This window comes from Mus musculus, chromosome 19 (genome assembly GCF_000001635.26).
Source record: "Mus musculus strain C57BL/6J chromosome 19, GRCm38.p6 C57BL/6J".
Classification (NCBI taxonomy): Eukaryota; Metazoa; Chordata; class Mammalia; order Rodentia; family Muridae; genus Mus; species Mus musculus.
In genome coordinates this window covers 57,771,653-57,788,928 of record NC_000085.6, presented here as the reverse complement: position 1 = coordinate 57,788,928, position 17,276 = coordinate 57,771,653, and the positions used below count along the sequence as shown (strand labels likewise).

General features: G+C 41.8%; 1 protein-coding gene across 4 annotated transcripts in view; it reads right to left on the bottom strand.

Annotated features, from left to right (window-relative positions):
* Atrnl1 (attractin like 1) overlaps nucleotides 1–17,276 on the bottom strand; it is a 522,384-nt gene that overhangs the window by 344,415 nt on the left and 160,693 nt on the right. For all 4 annotated transcript variants that reach the window (XM_006527049.3, XM_011247244.1, NM_181415.4 and 1 more), the window contains one exon: nucleotides 10,984–11,045. In XM_006527049.3, coding sequence (XP_006527112.1) covers nucleotides 10,984–11,045 — 62 coding nt within the window. The remainder of the gene's footprint in view (nucleotides 1–10,983; nucleotides 11,046–17,276) is intronic.

Genomic DNA, 17,276 nt, shown 5'->3' with positions numbered 1-17,276 from the left:
ATCCAAAGACTGATCTGCAGAAAAGATATCCAGCAAAGAGATATACTTCAAATATGTAAAGTATCCATTGAAAATTCAACAATACAACAATGAAAGTTAATGAACAACAACAACAACAAAAAAATGGGTAATGAACCTGAAAAGCACTTCCTCAAAGAAGACCAAAGTATAGCAAGAAAGAACATGAAAGATTATTAGTGGTATAGACAGTATCACCTCTTAAGGAAAGGCAAAGAAATCCAGAACATACCATCACATAAGTACATGCTGTCAGTGGAGAGTGGGGGTGGTGAATGCCTGTATGTATGTATGTGTGTGTGAGTACATGCCTGTGTATGTCTGTGTATAAGTGTGTGTGACCACATGCCTGTGTATAGTGTGTGTGAGTGTGCATGTGATTGTTTGAATATGTGTGTATATGTCAGTGTGTGTATGTATATGTATGTGTGTGCAAATATGTTTATATGTGTGTGAGTGTGTATATGTGTGTATGTGTGTGCAAAAATGTGTGTGTATATATACGTGTGTGTGTGTGTATGTGTGTTGTGTGTGTGTGTGTGTGTGTGTGTGTATAACTAAATTAAAGAACTGACAGGGACAAGCCCTGGTGAAGATGTGAGATGCCAGGAGCCTCCAGCTTTGCAGTTCCGTGAGAACAGATACTGTCACTCTAAAATGGCAGTGAGTGTTGTGAAGAGGAATGTCCAGGTAACCTCTCACCTCCTAACCTTCTAAGAACTTATCCTAGAGAAATAAAAACTGGAGTCCATATTAAACATTAAAAAAAAATGTTATTCCATGATGCATTATTTTTAATTGCCAAGAAGTGTAAGTTCTCTCAGTGGGACGATAAACTGTGACATGTCCAAAAGCAAAATACTAACTCACAATGCAAAGATCAGGCTACTGACACAAACACAAATAACACAGACAAATCTCAAACATAATAGGCTGAGGAAAGAACACATGAAAACTGCATCAGGGAGCAAGGGACAGGGGCAGGGACAGGAGCAGGGGACAGGGGCAGGGACAGAGGACAGGGACAGGGACTTGAACAGGGACAGGGGCAGGGGCAAGGGCAAGGGCTGGGGACAGGGGACAGGGGACAGGGGACAGGGACAAGGACTTGAACATGGGTAGGGGCCGGGGCAAGGGTGGGAGCAGGGATGGGATCAGGGACAGGCACTAGTCATTCTGGGAAGAAGAAAGAATGCTAGAGCATCATTCAGTGTTGGAGTCCTCTGGGCTTTGAGAACAAAGGTGGAAATTACAAGAGTTCCTAAGACTACACCAGAAAATAAATCTTACTGCACATAGCCTAAAATGAAAGCAAATAAAGAAGCAATGAGAGGGAAAAACAGCACAGGCAACAAACACCCTCCTCACACCACCTAGTGTACACACAACAAACACCTTCCCTATACCACCTAGTACACACAACAAACACCCTCCCCATACCACCTAGTACACACACAACAAACACCCTCCTCACACCACCTAGTACACACAACAAACACCCTCCCCATACCACCTAGTACACACACAACAAACCCCTCCTCACACCATCTAGTACACACACAAAACCAACTGCAAGTGGAGCAGACAACAAGAGGTAAAACCATCAGCTGGACCAGGTGGCAGAGGAGCCTGAGCCCCCATCAGAACTATAAATGGGATGGAAGTTTCAAATCATCAGGTTACATAATTTAAGTCATGCCTTAAAAATAGTACTTGGGCCCTTTTGGATACAATGCAATGAAGGAAGGGTTGGCGGGAGTTGGGGTGGGGTTATGTGGGAAAGGACATTCAGCTGCTTTGTAAGCAGTAGTGTGAGGCCTGCAGTGAGGCATGCAGTGAGGTACATAGTGAGAGATGCAGCGAGGCATGCAGTGAAACGTGCAGTGAGGCACACAGTGAGGCACACATTAAGGCAGGCAGCAAGACATGTAGCGAGACATACAGTGAGACACACAGTGAGAGATGCAGTAAGACACAGTGAGGTACATAGTGAGACACACAGTGAGACATGCAGTGAGGCATGCAGTGAACCAGTTCCTGACAGCTGGAGACCTAGAGAATACTGGAAGGGAGGCTGGCTGCCAGAACAGCAGGTTATCATCAGGACAGGCTGGCTTGTGGGTATTAGGTAGCAGCTAAGGGTAAGTGTGAAGTTACTGACAGGACTCGCTGAGGTCTGTTTTTACCATTTGTGCTCTCTCCCCTCCGCATTGTGGGAATGTTGGTTTAACTCCCCACAAACTGCACTGCCACCATTTACGCCTGTCATATTAACTACGCTAATTTACCAGAGCCAACAGGGAATAAACATCTATTTTCTTCCACAAGGCAGCCAGGGAGAAAATTCTGAGGCCAATTTCCAATACAATAAGCACTGTTTATGGATTCTAGGTAGGGAGCCCCAGAGCCCCAGGCCTCGTTTACATTAACAGATGTATCATCTGAGCTCACTGCTGAGACTGGGGCACCTGCATACCCTGTCCACCCTTCACACTGGTCTCTGTCCTTGCTCTGTTTAGTTTTGAAGTTTGGTTGGTGGGGTGGTTTTGAACCATGTAAATACCTGTGGGTCATGTCAAGGACTCTGTTTACCAGGGACTTGGATTTTTTTTCTTGTCCATTCGGGATGCACACTACTGCTTTTTTCTTTTTTTAATCTATTTAAAAACCCTTAAAAACAGCAAGATCATGTGCCTTTTTCATGATCCTGGTGACCACGTCACGTCCGTGTGCTCCCCTCCACATTAGCTTTGCTGCGTTTGTTTTGCTAATGCTTGAGGGTTTTAGACTTTGCTTTTGAATCCTTTAGATTCTCCTTAAATTAGATACTTAAAATATTAATCTACAGCTCTCGACCCTCTGTACAACTCATGGTGGTGAGGCCACAGGTTAAATACGAGTCTCAGATATTTCTCATCCTTGCTGGTAAGCCAGTGAAGCAGGACAGTTCCTTCATATGTCATTGGGGATGATCTATAATAAGCACCTCTGATTGCAAACTGGGGCTTGTAAAAGTGGGGACTAATGTTTATAGTGACACTATTCAAAGTAGTTATAAAGGGGAGACTGAAGCACCTATCGACAGTCGGCAGAAAGACAGTACAGTGAGAGGAAATATTGCTGAGCTGGCACCTCGGTGACCCCCACAGACAGAAGGCTCTGCTTTACCACTGCCCTCTGAGAATCCAGAGGAAACTTGGTGGACTAAGTCAGAAGTCTGGCCTGCAGAACACCTCGAGGTGGGGAAATAAGCTTTGAGTCAGAACAGCACTGTGTTTAGAGAGGTGAAAGTCTGGGATGAGCCATCACCAGAAGAGTGAACCCCAAGGGTACAAAACTGGACTGTGCACCTCAACCGGAAAAAGACCACCCAGAGGCGTGAATGGCTTCTGCTGCTACCCAGAAAAGAGTATCCATAAAATCACTTTAGGCATTTAAGGAGAGGTCACCAAGAGAGAATCAGCAAGTGCAATACATCATATTCATCTTCCCAAGGACATAAGTAAGTCACACGACCATGTCAACAGATGAAGCCCAACATGGCTGCCTTCCTCCTATATGGAGACCATCAGTATAGCGGTATAGAAGTACTCGCCTGCTCCCTCCCAGGTTTCCTATATGAGACTTTCCTCTAACAATAGTTTGCTATTCAAATTGTACGCTGGCACCTCCTCCTCAGAGGATTTGTTGTTTGAGAAAATGAGAGGTGACAGGGGAAGGGGGACACTGGGGAGGGTGATGGGCTTGGAATGGACCCACTCACTGCTTTGTGGGTTAAGACACCACCACCCATGTCAGCACATATGGCACGGTGTTTTCTAGCAAAAGGCTAAAATGGCTCATGATTTCAATACTAATAGCTTAGGAAGTGCTTCAGTGAGGGAAATCCTGTTGGAGCTCCAGTGCTTTATGTATTTTCTTAAAAGGGGAAAAGAAAACCACACACACAAAAAAGTGGAGTAAGTGGTTACAGTTGTATAGGACTGATGTCTTCAGTGGGATATGGAGAGAGAGGCAAATACTAGTGGCCAAATAGATGCAAGAGCCAGAACATGGGAGAGCATCCCACAATGGCAACATACACACTCAGGATGAGTCTTCCTACAGCAAGGAACAGTAACCGAGATAATGTCTCACAGTTAGGACTTGAGAAAAATCTAATCTAAACAATGTTTCACTGAGAATTCTTCTAGGACACTCCATACTGAGTCAACTTGACAGTTAAAACTAACCATGACACATAGGTTATATAGGTATATACAGGGTATACAAGATATCTCAGTTAGGGTTAATATTGCTGCGATGAAACACCATGATCAGCAACTTGGAAAGAAAGTGGTTCCTTTCACGTAAAGTCCCCACCCTCAAAGGCACTGAAAGCAGGACCTCCAGCAGGGCAGGAACCCAGAGGCAGGAGCTGATGTAGAGGCTATGGAGGGTGCTGGTTGCTGGCTTGCTCTCCATGGCTATATCAGACTGCTTTCTCATAGAACCCAGGGTATCAGCCCCAGGATAGCCCACAATGGTCTGAGCCCTCACCCATCACTCTGTAATTTTAAAAATGCCTTACAGGTGGATCTTATGGAAGTATCTTTTTCTTTTCCTTTTTCTTTTTTGAATTTTTTATTAGATATTTTCTTTATTTACATTTCAAAAGTTATCCCCTTTCCTGGTTTCTCCTCCGAAACCCCCTATCCCATCCCCCATACCCCTGCCTCTATGACGGTGCTCCCCCACCCACCAGTCCACTCCTGCTTTCCCATCCTGGCATTCCCCTACACTGGGACATCCAGCCTTCAGAGGGCCAATGGCCCCTCCTCCCACTGATGTCCTCTGCTACATATGCAGCTGGAGCCATAGGTCCCTCCATGTGTACTCTTGGGTTGATGTTATAGTCCCTGGGAGCAACCACTGTGGGGGTGGGGGTAAGGGGGAGGGGTCTGGTTGGTTGATCTTGTTCAGCCTATGGGGTTGCAAACCCCTTCAGCTTCTTCAGTCCTTTCTCTAACTCCTTCATTGGGGACTCTGTGCTCAGTCCAATGGTTGGCTGTGAGCATCTGCCCTGTATTTGTCAGGCTCTGGCAGAGCTTATCAGGAGACAGCTGTATCGGGCTCCTGTCAGCAAGCACTTCTTGGCATCCACAATAGTGTCTGGGTTTGGTAACTGTATATGGGATGAATCCCCAAGTAGGGCAGTCTCTGGATGGCCTTTCCTTCAGTCTCTGCTCCACACTTTGACTCTGTATTTTCTCCCTCGAGTATTTTGTTCCCCCTTCTAAGGACTGAAGTATCCACACTTTGGTCTTCCTTCTTCTTGAGTTTCATGTGGTCTGCGAATTGTATCTTGGGTATTCCAAGATTTTGAGCTAATTTCCACTTATCACTGAGTACATAACATGTGTATTTTTTGTGATTGGGTTACCTCACTCAGGATGATATTTTCTAGTTCCATCCATTTGCCTAAGAATTTCATGAAGTCATTGTTTTTAAGAGCTGAGTAGTACTCCATTATGTAAATGTACCACATTTTCTGTATCCATTCCTCTGTTGAGGGTCATCTGGGTTCTTTCCAGCTCCTGGCTATTATAAATATGGCTGCTACGAACATAGTGGAGCATGTGTTCTTCTTATATGTTAGAGCATCTTTTGGGTTTATGCCCAGGAGTGGTATGTCCAATTTTCTGAGGAACTGCCAGACTGATTTCCAGAGTGGTTGTAGCAGCTTGCAATCCCACCAACAATGGAGGAGTGTTCCCCTTTCTCCACACCTTGCCAGCATCTGCTGTCACCTGAGGTTTTGATCTTAGCCATTCTAACTGGTGTCAGGTGGCATCTCAGAGTTGTTTTGATTTGCATTTCCCTGACAACTAAGGATGTTGAACATTTCTCTAGGTGTTTCTCAGCCATTTGGTATTCCTCTGTTGAGAATTCTTTGTTTAGTATTTTTTCAACTGATGTTCTACAGCTCATAGGAGGCCAACAGTGTCTATGACCTTGTCTAACAGTAACTTCCCTCATTTAAATGTGGTCTAATTACAACATATGAAAGTTGAGTAATTGCTAAATTACACCCTATCCTACACAGTAAAATACACCAAGTAAGAAAAAAACAATGACAGCTTCCATTTGCTATTCCATTTTACATAACAGAGAAAAATATTGTAAAAAAAATTCCACTCATTTCTATAATCATTTAGTAAAATGTTTATCACATACCACAACAGTAATAAGATGAACCTTTAGATCTTACAAATATGAAAAGACTGAGAGTTTGAGAAGCTGGGTGACCTACTTAAGAGGGTGGGAAGAGCTGGGATCGGAGCCAAGCCATGTCTATAAATGACTTCCCTAGTGCTGGCCCAATTGCGTTTGCCATCAGAAGTCTCCAGAATAAGAAGGTAAAACCATCATGATACAGTATTTGAGCCATGGCCCCAGAAGGAGGACTAAGCTGCAGTTGGCTCACTCGATCACATGCTGACCCAGTAACTGGGTTAGCACCAGCAACAGGGGCCAACAGCCTGACTGGAGGATGTCCACAAACATTACCTTCTCTAAAATTTCATGGTAGCCTTCGAAGAGAGTAAATTAATACACTTCAAAATAGTCTGTCCACGTATTTGCTTAACAATAGGATGATTTTAAATTATCTAATTTACATTTCACTACTAGAAGAAATTTAAATGACAAAGAGCCTGTCAAAAATATTTGATTTCACATACTGATTAGAATATTTTAATTCACCTTGTCTATAATGCTAACCTAAAGTAGAGAATCATCTCTAATAAATGGTGCACACTGAACTAGCTTTCCTTTGCTTAATAAAGGAGCTACTGAACTGAAATATACGCACAAAATCAGAAGTTCCAAGCATCTAACATTTAAATAATTTATATGTACATTCACCTGTGAATTCTCACACATAATTTAACATTCTAATATATGTCAATCCACACTATTTTGCATCAAGTGTTTTTATTTTAATGCATGAAATAATGCTCATTCAATTGTAACTTCTAGTGTTCTCTAAAAATATACAGAATCTGTCACTATTGTTAAAATTCATTGTATTGTATGGAATAAAAATTATAAAACATACTTTATTTTACAGTGCTTCTTCAAATTTCACCTTTAAGAGAAATATGTGAAGTATAAATAACTTTTCTGCAGCCGTGACAGGTAGGTACACTGACGGTATTGAGTGTTAAACATTATAGTTTAACATTAACACACACAGACACACAGGCAAACATGCTTACTCTCAGAGCACAGTGACTAATCGAATTTGAAAAGGTAGGTAAAGGAACAGAGAAGGTGAAAAGTGAAGACAAGAATTTAAACTCTTGGACAGCAGGTGGAGAGGGAGATCAGATGTGTTATGTAAGTGCCCCTATGGATGAATCAAAAGGAGATTACAGGAAGATAGATTTCAGGTCAATTATAAAGAACATCCAGTGAATGGGTGACAGAAAATCCTTTCTCCAGAGAAGCTGAGTTCTAGTTAGTAAATGTACTCAGGCATGAGATAGCTCAAAAACTGGAAAAATCAGGTTCTCAGATTAAATTCATCCCACAGATGGATCACCACCACCCGCTTCGTTTCCACAGGGCTCTTGGCTCCTCAGGCATTAGAGCCCATCAACTTTGAAAAGTTTACTATCTCTTAACATAAAGCATTTTTAGACTCCTGTGACGACACAGGAACCTAGGGATTATATAAAAACCTGAATAAAATACCGAGAAGGGATTGATTATCTGGCATTTGGAAACAGGGATGATAAACCACATGCTGAGAAACGAGGTACTATGGCTTCTTGATGGCCGAGTCAAACCAAACAAACTGGTGGGCAGAGTGAAATTCATACTTCACTCTGTTCTGAAGTTGTGTGCAGCTGTGTGTGTCTTCTATAAGAAGAGCCAAGAGGACACCACTGGGCAGTACCCATCCAAGACAACATTTAGAATATAACTTAGCTGAGATTCCATAGCACAGACGGTCTAACTGGAACACCGTCGTCCCCAAGCCCAGTATCTCTTCATTTACAACCATGAGAATGAATACAAGACAAGAGTGCCTGCAGGTTACTGTGCTTCTGAGAACTATGACCACTAACCTCTCATAAAGAGACACATGTCAATTGGCATCTCAAAGCCTCTGAGAAGTAATGTCAGTTAAAAAAAATAAATAAATCCGCAGTTGTCCATGTCACATTACAATACACAGCATTTTCCAAAGTATTTTACCTTTGGAATTTATATCTTAAGAACTTACTTTATTAGTGAGTACATACCATGGATGTCCTTTTGGGTCTGAGTTACCTCACACGGGATGATATTAGCCAAAAAAAAAAAAAAAAAAAAAAAAAAAAAGTACAGAATACCCAAAATACAGTCCACAGAACTCAAAAAGGTCAACAAGATGAAGGGCCCAAGTGAGGACAACTCAGTCCCACTTGGGAGGGAGAAGAAAGCAATCACAAGTTGGGAGGGAGAGACCTGGAAGGAAAAGGGGATGGGGGAGGGGAACATGATCTGGTACTGGGGGATATGGGGAGGACTGAAACCCTGAGGACCAGCAGAAAGAATGGAAACAGGCGACTTCGAGAAGTAGGAGCTTGGAGGGGCCCTCCAGAATGCACCAGAGACCTGGGAAGTGAGAGACTCGCAGGAATGAAAGGGAGGGGCCTTGGATAAAATGCCTGAGAGTGGGGAGAGGGAATTGTAGAGCCCACCCCCAGCAGAAAGACAGCATCACTTGTGGGATGGGGTTGCCATCCCATAGTAAAAACTCTGACCCATAATTGTTCCTGTCTGAAAGAACTGGATGGATGGATGGAAATGGAGAGGAGTCTGAGGAAAAGAAGGTCCAGTGACAGGCCCAAAGTGGGACCCAGCTCCTGACACTATTACTGAGGCTATGGAGTGCTCACAAAAAGGGGCCTATCATGACTGCCCTCTGAAAGACCCAACAGGCAGCTGAGTCAGATGCAAATATTTGCACCCAACCAATAAACAGAAGCTGCTGACCTCTGTGGTTTAATTAGAGAAAAGCTGGAAGAAGCTGAGGAGGAGGGCAACCCTGTAGGAAGACCAGCAGTCTCAATTAACCTGGACCCCAGAGATCTCTCAGACTCCAACCAGGCAGCATACACTAGCTGATATGAGGCCCCCAACACATATACAGCAGAGGCTGATGTGTCTGAGTTTAGTCAGAGAAGATGCACCTAACCTTCAAGGGACTTGAGGCCCCAGGGAGTTTAGAGATCTGGTTGGGTGGAAAGTTTGGGGGTGGGGACATCTTCATGGAGACAGTGGGGTGTGGAGAGGAGGTATGGGAAGTGGAACAGTCAGAGGGAGGACCAGGAGGGGAATAAAATCTTGAGTGTTAAAAAAAATTAAATTTTAAAAAAAGAACTTACTTTAATACATTACTTAACTACTGATCTGGGAACTTAACTATATTCAAAGTCATTTGTAGTATTTCTAGATTAGAAACCCATTCAAAGCAGAAATGTTTTCTAAGTCAAAACACATTTTGGCACATCACTAAGCACACATGTTATTAGTCAATAATGAATTGAATTGATTCAACCTAGAAGATTTAACTAACCCAGGAGGTATGAGTGCTATTCATTTCATTAATTAAAATAGTTTTAATTATTTTCATGAAAAGTGAATGCAAACTGAGTTGTCTTTCTACTGAATTCACTGGGCACAAAGCATGATAAAAAAATCTTACACAACTGCACTGCAAGTGTAATCCATCTGCTCAATGGACACACATAATCTGCATCCAGGAAATGGAATAATAAGATAAGCAATGGACAAATATGATCTGACAGACTATACACGCACAGACACCCACACAGACACACAAACACACACAGAGACATACATATACATACATAGACATACAAACACAGACACACAAATACTCACACACACACATGAATGTACACATACAGACATAGATATACACATACATGTACACAAAGACAGACACAAACACGCACACATGAGCACACACACATAGACATACACACACAGACACTCACAGAGACACAAACACATACAGTGACATACACATACACACACAGAGACACACACACAAACACAAACACATATACAAATAGACTCACACAGAGAGACACAATCACACATACATGTACACACAGACACAAACAGACATGCACACACAGTCACACATAGACACACAAAGACCCACACAGAAACAAACTCACAGAGACACATACACAGAGAGAAACACACACAGACATATGCATACACACACAAAGACACACAGAGACAAACACAAACAGACAGACATATGTTGCAGATAGCCCAAGGTCTAATTATATTTGATGATAATTCTCCTCTCCTGTGAGGGGTTGTGAACAAGGAGTGAGTCAGCACTTAGGTGATTTCCTGTAAACCTGCTTCCCACCTTAATTTGTAAAGTTAAGGTTAGAGCAGGTGATTGGGTGGAGAAAGAGGAGAAGGTGGAACAGAAGGTTTTGGGAGAGAAAGAGAGAGAGGACAACAGGAGGGGAGGTGGAAGGAAAGCAGAACAGAAGCACATGGCCTAGAGAATCCACAAGTTCTAAGGGGTCTCATAGAATGGGAAAGATGGTAATGTAGTGGTAGATCAGCCCAATCTAGGAGCACAGCTTGTATTCATATTGAGTTGTGCTTTTATTGCCAGGGAATATTTGGGTTGGAGATTTACCACAACAGACATACACAAACATGCACATACTCAGAGAGACATAAACACACACACAGAGATGGACACACACAAACACATTCACACATACATGTACACACAGACACACACATACAAGTACACACACAGAAACACACATACACATACATGTACACACAAACATACACACACACATGCACACATAGACAGACACAAACACACACATATGATTAACGGATTAAAACTCAGCAAAAGCCAATTACCTGAAGAAGGTGACAAAGAACTGCACGAGATCCATGATTGTGTTGTGTTGTGAAAACGCAATCTGAAAAATCAAAATATGAAAAAGTTTGAAGTTTACTGAACCTTAATTCTTCAAACCCTGTAGTGATGTCTCACAGTATTTACAAACATGTTATTTCTAAATCTGAAAACATTAAGACGTAAGCACACATGCATAAACCAAATGCATGCTAACGTGCAAGCTTTACTTGCAAACGATTAATCATTAATGAGGGCATTACAGAGTTACTAATGAGGACTGCTTTTCAGATTATGATATGGAGCAGCTAAGACCTATGGTAAAATCAAGTCAGAAACGTTAGCTGGGAGTTGCACATGAAATAAGAAGACATATTAAATGCACAGAAACTTCCAAAGAAATTCCTTAATAATGATCATGTTTTCAGTTAACATGGTTGAGACTTACTATTTTATAAGGAACCAGGAAAACACACGCATGCACACATTTTGTTCTGTACACTGAAACAATGTGCCACTTCTTTTTATAATCTTTCTTGCGGAACTACTATACACCATGGGGCGATAGCATGGCGGCTGAGTGGAGAAGAACGCATTAGAAATGACACTGCACAGAGTTGCCTCGTATGTTCTAGGAAACTGTAGAGCTGTGTATCTCAGTTTTCCCATACTGAATGGTAATGAAGAAAACATCTTCATCATAGTGTTAGAGGAAAACAAAGAAATAGAAATGAAAATATAATAAAAATTATGTCTAAAACATGGGGCATGTAACAGAATTGATGTAACAAATATTGGACTTCAAGTCTCTGAAGAAAGAAATCGAAGAAAACTTCACAAGACGGAAAGATCTCCCATGTTCATGGATTGGCAGGATTAATATAGTAAAAATGGCCCTCTTGCCTAAAGGAATCTACAGATTCAATGCAATCCCTAACAAAATTCAAACTAAATTCTTCACAGAGTTAGAAAGGACAATTTGCAAATTCATCTGGAATAACAAAAAAACCTAGGATAGAGAAAACTCTTCTCAAGGATAAAAGAACCTCTGGTGGAATCACCATCCCTGACCTAAAGCTTTACTACAGAGCAATTGTGATAAAAACTGCATGGTATTGGTACAGTGACAGACAGGTAGATCATTGGAATAGAATTGAAGACCCAGAAATGAACCCACACACCTATGGTCACTTGATCTTTGACAAAGGAGCTAAAACCATCCAGTGGAAAGAAGACAGCATCTTCAACAAATGGTGCTGACTCAACTGGTGGTTAGCATGTAGAAGAATGCAAATTGATCCATCCTTCTTTCCTTGTACAAAGCTCAAGTCTAAGTGGATCAAGGAACTCCACATAAAACCAGAGACACTGAAACTTATAGAGGAGAAAGTGGGGAAGAGCCTTGAAGATGTGGGCACAGGAAAAAAATTCCTGAACAGAACAGCAATGGCTTGTGCTGTAAGATCAACAATAGACAAATGGGACCTCATAAAATTGCAAAGCTTCTGTAAGGCAAAGGACACTGTCAGTAATGCAAAAAGTCAACCAACAGATTGGGAAAAGATCTTTACAAATCCCACATCTGATAGAGGGCTAATATCCAATATATACAAAGAACTCAAGAAGTTAGATTCCAGAGAAACAAATAACCCTATTAAAAATTGGGGTACAGAGCTAAACAAAGAATTCTCAACTGAGGAATACAGAATGGCTGAGAAGCACCTAAAAAAATGTTCAATATCATCAAGGAAATGCAAATCAAAACAGGAGTCCACCTCACACCAGTCAGAATGGCTAAGATAAAAAACTCAGGTGACAGCAGATGCTAAAGAGGATGTGGAAAAAAGGGAACACTCCTCCATTGCTTGAATGTAAGCTGATACAACCACTCTGGAAATCAGTTTGGTGGTTCCTTGGAAATTGAACATAGTAACTACCTGAGGACTCAGCTATACCACTCCTGGGCATATACCCAGAAGATGCTCCAACTTGTAATAAGGACACATGCTCCACTAAGGTCATAGCAGCCTTATTTATAATAGACAAAAGCTGGAAAGAACCCAGATGTCCCTCCACAGAGAAATGAATACAGAAAATGTGGTACATTTACCTAATGGAACAGTACTCAGCTCTTAAAAACCATGACTTCATGAAATTCTTAGGCAAATGGATGGAACTAGACTAGGCTATTCTAGTTATTGTCTTATGACACACTAGATTGTATCAATCTTTCATCCTGAGTGAGGTAACCCAATCACAAAAGAACACACATGGTATGCACTCACTGATAAGTGGATATTAACCCAGAAGCTCGGAATACCCAAGATACAATTCACAGACCACATGAAATTCAAGAAGAAGGAAGACCAAAGTGAGCCACCAATTTTATATGGGTGCTGGAATCCAAACTGAAGTCCTCACCCTTACGGGACGAGTGCTTTCATCCACAGAGCCATTTCCAGGTTGCAAAATAATGAATCTTAATAACGATTGGAGACTGGGCATGTCAGTTTTGTGCTAGGCAACCAACAGACGCTACAGGTTGCAAACTGGCTGCTCAAAGCAGACTCAAGACTATTGTACCAGACTTTCAAAATGTTTCCTCGCGGGAAACTTTCTGTAGAAAATATTGTAACAGGCAGCCATGGAAATCTCTACACTGCAATCGTGCAGCCCACTGTCAGACACCACACTAGCTTTCAGAAATAACGTTAGATGAGGCAAATTGAAGGACCTAGGTGTCCCTAACATGATGTGCTGTAAACATAAGTCCTCAAACTTGTCCATTGGCAGTACTGCCCATACAGGATTTGGGTTAATTACAGAGTGAGCCCTACGATGGTACTGGTGGCTTTATAAGAAGAGGCAGAGATTCATGGACCCATTCGCTCTGCCTTGTTACATAATGGATCCTGCCAGGATAGAACACAACAAAAAGGTCCTTACCACATGCCAACACTTTCTTAATGGACTCCAAACCACTAAAACTATAAACAGGAAATTTGCCTTACACGTTGTTCAGATTGAAATATCCTGTCATGAAGAAGAAAATAGATTACAACTCAAGGTGCCCACTTAAAAGATGTTAATTTATTCATAAGTTGATTATCAAACTAAGAATCTATCATATTCAGGGTCTCGTACCAGGTATGTGAATATATTGATTGAAAACTTAAAATTCTTACTTAGGGAGGAACCAATTAATGGTAATAATTATACTATGTGTTGTAGTAAGCGCCAAAGGACTTAAGGACAGGGAAAAAAATCTCTATGCTGTATTTACATGGCTAGGTTATGAACGCATACTTTCAGAAAACTGTCTCAAAACAGGCAAAATTTACAAAAAATAAAAAGTTAACAGAAGAAATGTAATGGTTTTTTTCCATTTTTTATTAGGTATTTAGCTCATTTACATTTCCAAAGCTATACCAAAAGTCCCCCATACCCACCCACCCCCACTCCCCTACCCACCCACTCCCCCTTTTTGGCCCTGGCATTCCCCTGTACTGGGGCATATAAAGTTTGCGTGTCCAATGGGCCTCTCTTTCCAGTGATGGCCGACTAGGCCATCTTTTGATGAAATGTAATGTTTTATTAGGTTCAAATATATCTGACTGTTCTCATCTTTCCCCAACTGGAACACCATGTTGCAACTTCAAGCCCTTCCTACTGAGATAGGGAGGCCTTCCAAAGGAAGGAAAGGCAACGGAGGGGGTCATTTCAATCCATTCTGGGCAGCTGGTTTTCAAAGAGTTGATGTCTGATCATCTGCATCCTGCCATGGCTATCACACTCTGTAACAACACTCATCTAAAGCGGGCGCCTTCCTTCTTACTCTGAGTACTATACAAACAACTTTTATAATCCAAAATAATCTATTTAGAGGCTAATGTGAAGATTCTCCACTAAATATAGGATCCATGATCATAATGAATTTATTCTTATTTTACACTACTGATACAACGCTTCAAACAATATTTGGTACATGGTAGTAGAAAGAATTTAATTAAATTTTTGGAGTGAAATCGACTGCAAAATTTAGCACCAGAGTATTCTTGGGGCTTTCGCCATAAAGATAAAGAGAAAAAACACCTAAGATACTATGACAAAAAAAAATATTTAAAATGATTTACTCTTATTTATTTATAATGTTGATATGTATGATAGATTTAATGCTATGGGGAATATTTATTTGAGTGTAAAACATATGTTTCTATTTAATAAGGTATTAATTTGAATTGTAAAATGCATAAAATACTTTAGAACAAGATTTCAGAAATGTATTTTGATGCCTGTACTGGCTAGTTTTGTGTCAACTTGACACAGCTGGAGTTATCACAGAGAAAGGAGCTTCAGTTGGGGAAATGCCTCCATGAGATCCAAATGTAAGGCATTTTCTCAATTAGTGATCAAGGGGGAAAGGCCCCTTGTGGGTGGGACCATCTCTGGGCTGGTAGTCTTGGGTTCTATAAGAGAGCAGGCTGAGCAAGCCAGTGGAAGCAAGCCAGAAAAGAACATCCCTCCATGGCCTCTGCATCAGCTCCTGCTTCCTGACCTGCTTGAGTTCCAGTCCTGACTTCTTTCAGTGATGAACAGCAATGTGGAAGAGTAAGCTGAAAAACCCTTTCCTCCCCAAGTGCTTCTTGGTCATGAAGTTTGTGCAGGAATAGAAACCCTGACTAAGACAAATTGGTACCAGCATAGTGAGGTATTCCTGTGACAACCTGACCATGTCTTGGGAAGGAATGTGGAAGGACTTTGGAACTTTGGGCTTGAAGATACATTTGTTGTTAAGAGCTCTGTCAGATGTTGTGTAGGAGCTTGGAAGGTAATGTTGAGAACAGTGCAGAAGATGGAGGTCTGGCTTGTGAAATTTCAGAGGGAAAATTAAAGACTCTTTTCAGGGCCATTGCTATTTTGATTGGGAAGATTCTGTGGTTCTGGTTAGATGGGGCTGAAGGATCAGCTGTGATTAACAAGATACCAGAACTACTAAAGTGAAACCTTTGCATAACTTGGACTATTGATGCTAGTTAGCTGGAGCTAAGAAATTAGCGGTGATTAAGAAGAGACTCCAGAAAATCAAATAACCCCATTAAAAAATGGGGCTCAGAGCTAAACAATTCTCACCTGAGGAATACCAAATGGCTGAGAAGCACCTGAAAAAAATGTTCAACATCCTTGATCATCAGGGAAATGCAAATCAAAACAACCCTGAGATTCCATCTCACACCAGTCAGAATGGCTAGGATCAAAAGTTGAGGTGACAGCAGATGCTGGCGAGGATGTGGAGAAAGAGGAACACTCCTCCATTGTTGGTGGGATTGCAGGCTTGTACAACCACTCTGGAAATCAGTCTGGCGGTTCCTCAGAAAATTGGACACAGTACTACCAGAGGATCCAGCAATACCTCTCCTGGGCATATATCCTGAAAATGTTCCAACTGGTAAGAAGGACACATGCTCCATTATGTTCATAGCAGCCTTATTTATAATAGCCAGAAGCTGGAAAGAACCCAGATGCCCCTCAACAGAGGAATGGATACAGAAAATGTGGTACATTTACACAATGGAGTACTTCTCAGCTATTAAAAAGAATGAATTTATGAAATTCCTAGGCAAATGGATGGACCTGGAGGGCATCATCCTGAGTGAGGTAACCCAATCACAAAGGAACTCACACAATTTGTACTCACTGATGAGTGGATATTAGCCCAGAAATTTAGAATACCCGAGATATAAGATACAATTTGCTAAACGCATGAAACTCAAGAAGAACGAAGACCAAAGTGAGGACACTTTGCCCCTTCTTAGAACTGGGAACAAAACACCCGTGGAAGGAGTTACAGAGACAAAGTTTGGAGCTGAGACGAAAGGATGGACCATCTAGAGACTGCCATATCTGGGTATCCATCCCATAATCAGCTTCCAAACGCTGACACCATTGCATACACTAGCAAGATTTTGCTGAAAGGACCCAGATATGGCTGTCTCTTGTGAGACTATGCCGGGGACTGGCAAACACATAAGTGGATGCTCACAGTCAGCTATTGGATGGATCACAGGGCCCCCAATGGAGGAGCTAGAGAAAGTACCCAAGGAGCTGAAAGGATCTGCAATCCTATAGATGGAACAACAATATAAACTAACCAGTACCCCAGAGCTCGTGTCTCTAGCTGCATATGTATCAGAAGAAGGCCTAGTCGACCATCAGTGGAAAGAGAGGCCCATTGGTCGTACAAAATTTATATGCCTCAGTACAGGGGAATGCCAGGGCCAAGAAGTGGGAGTGGGTG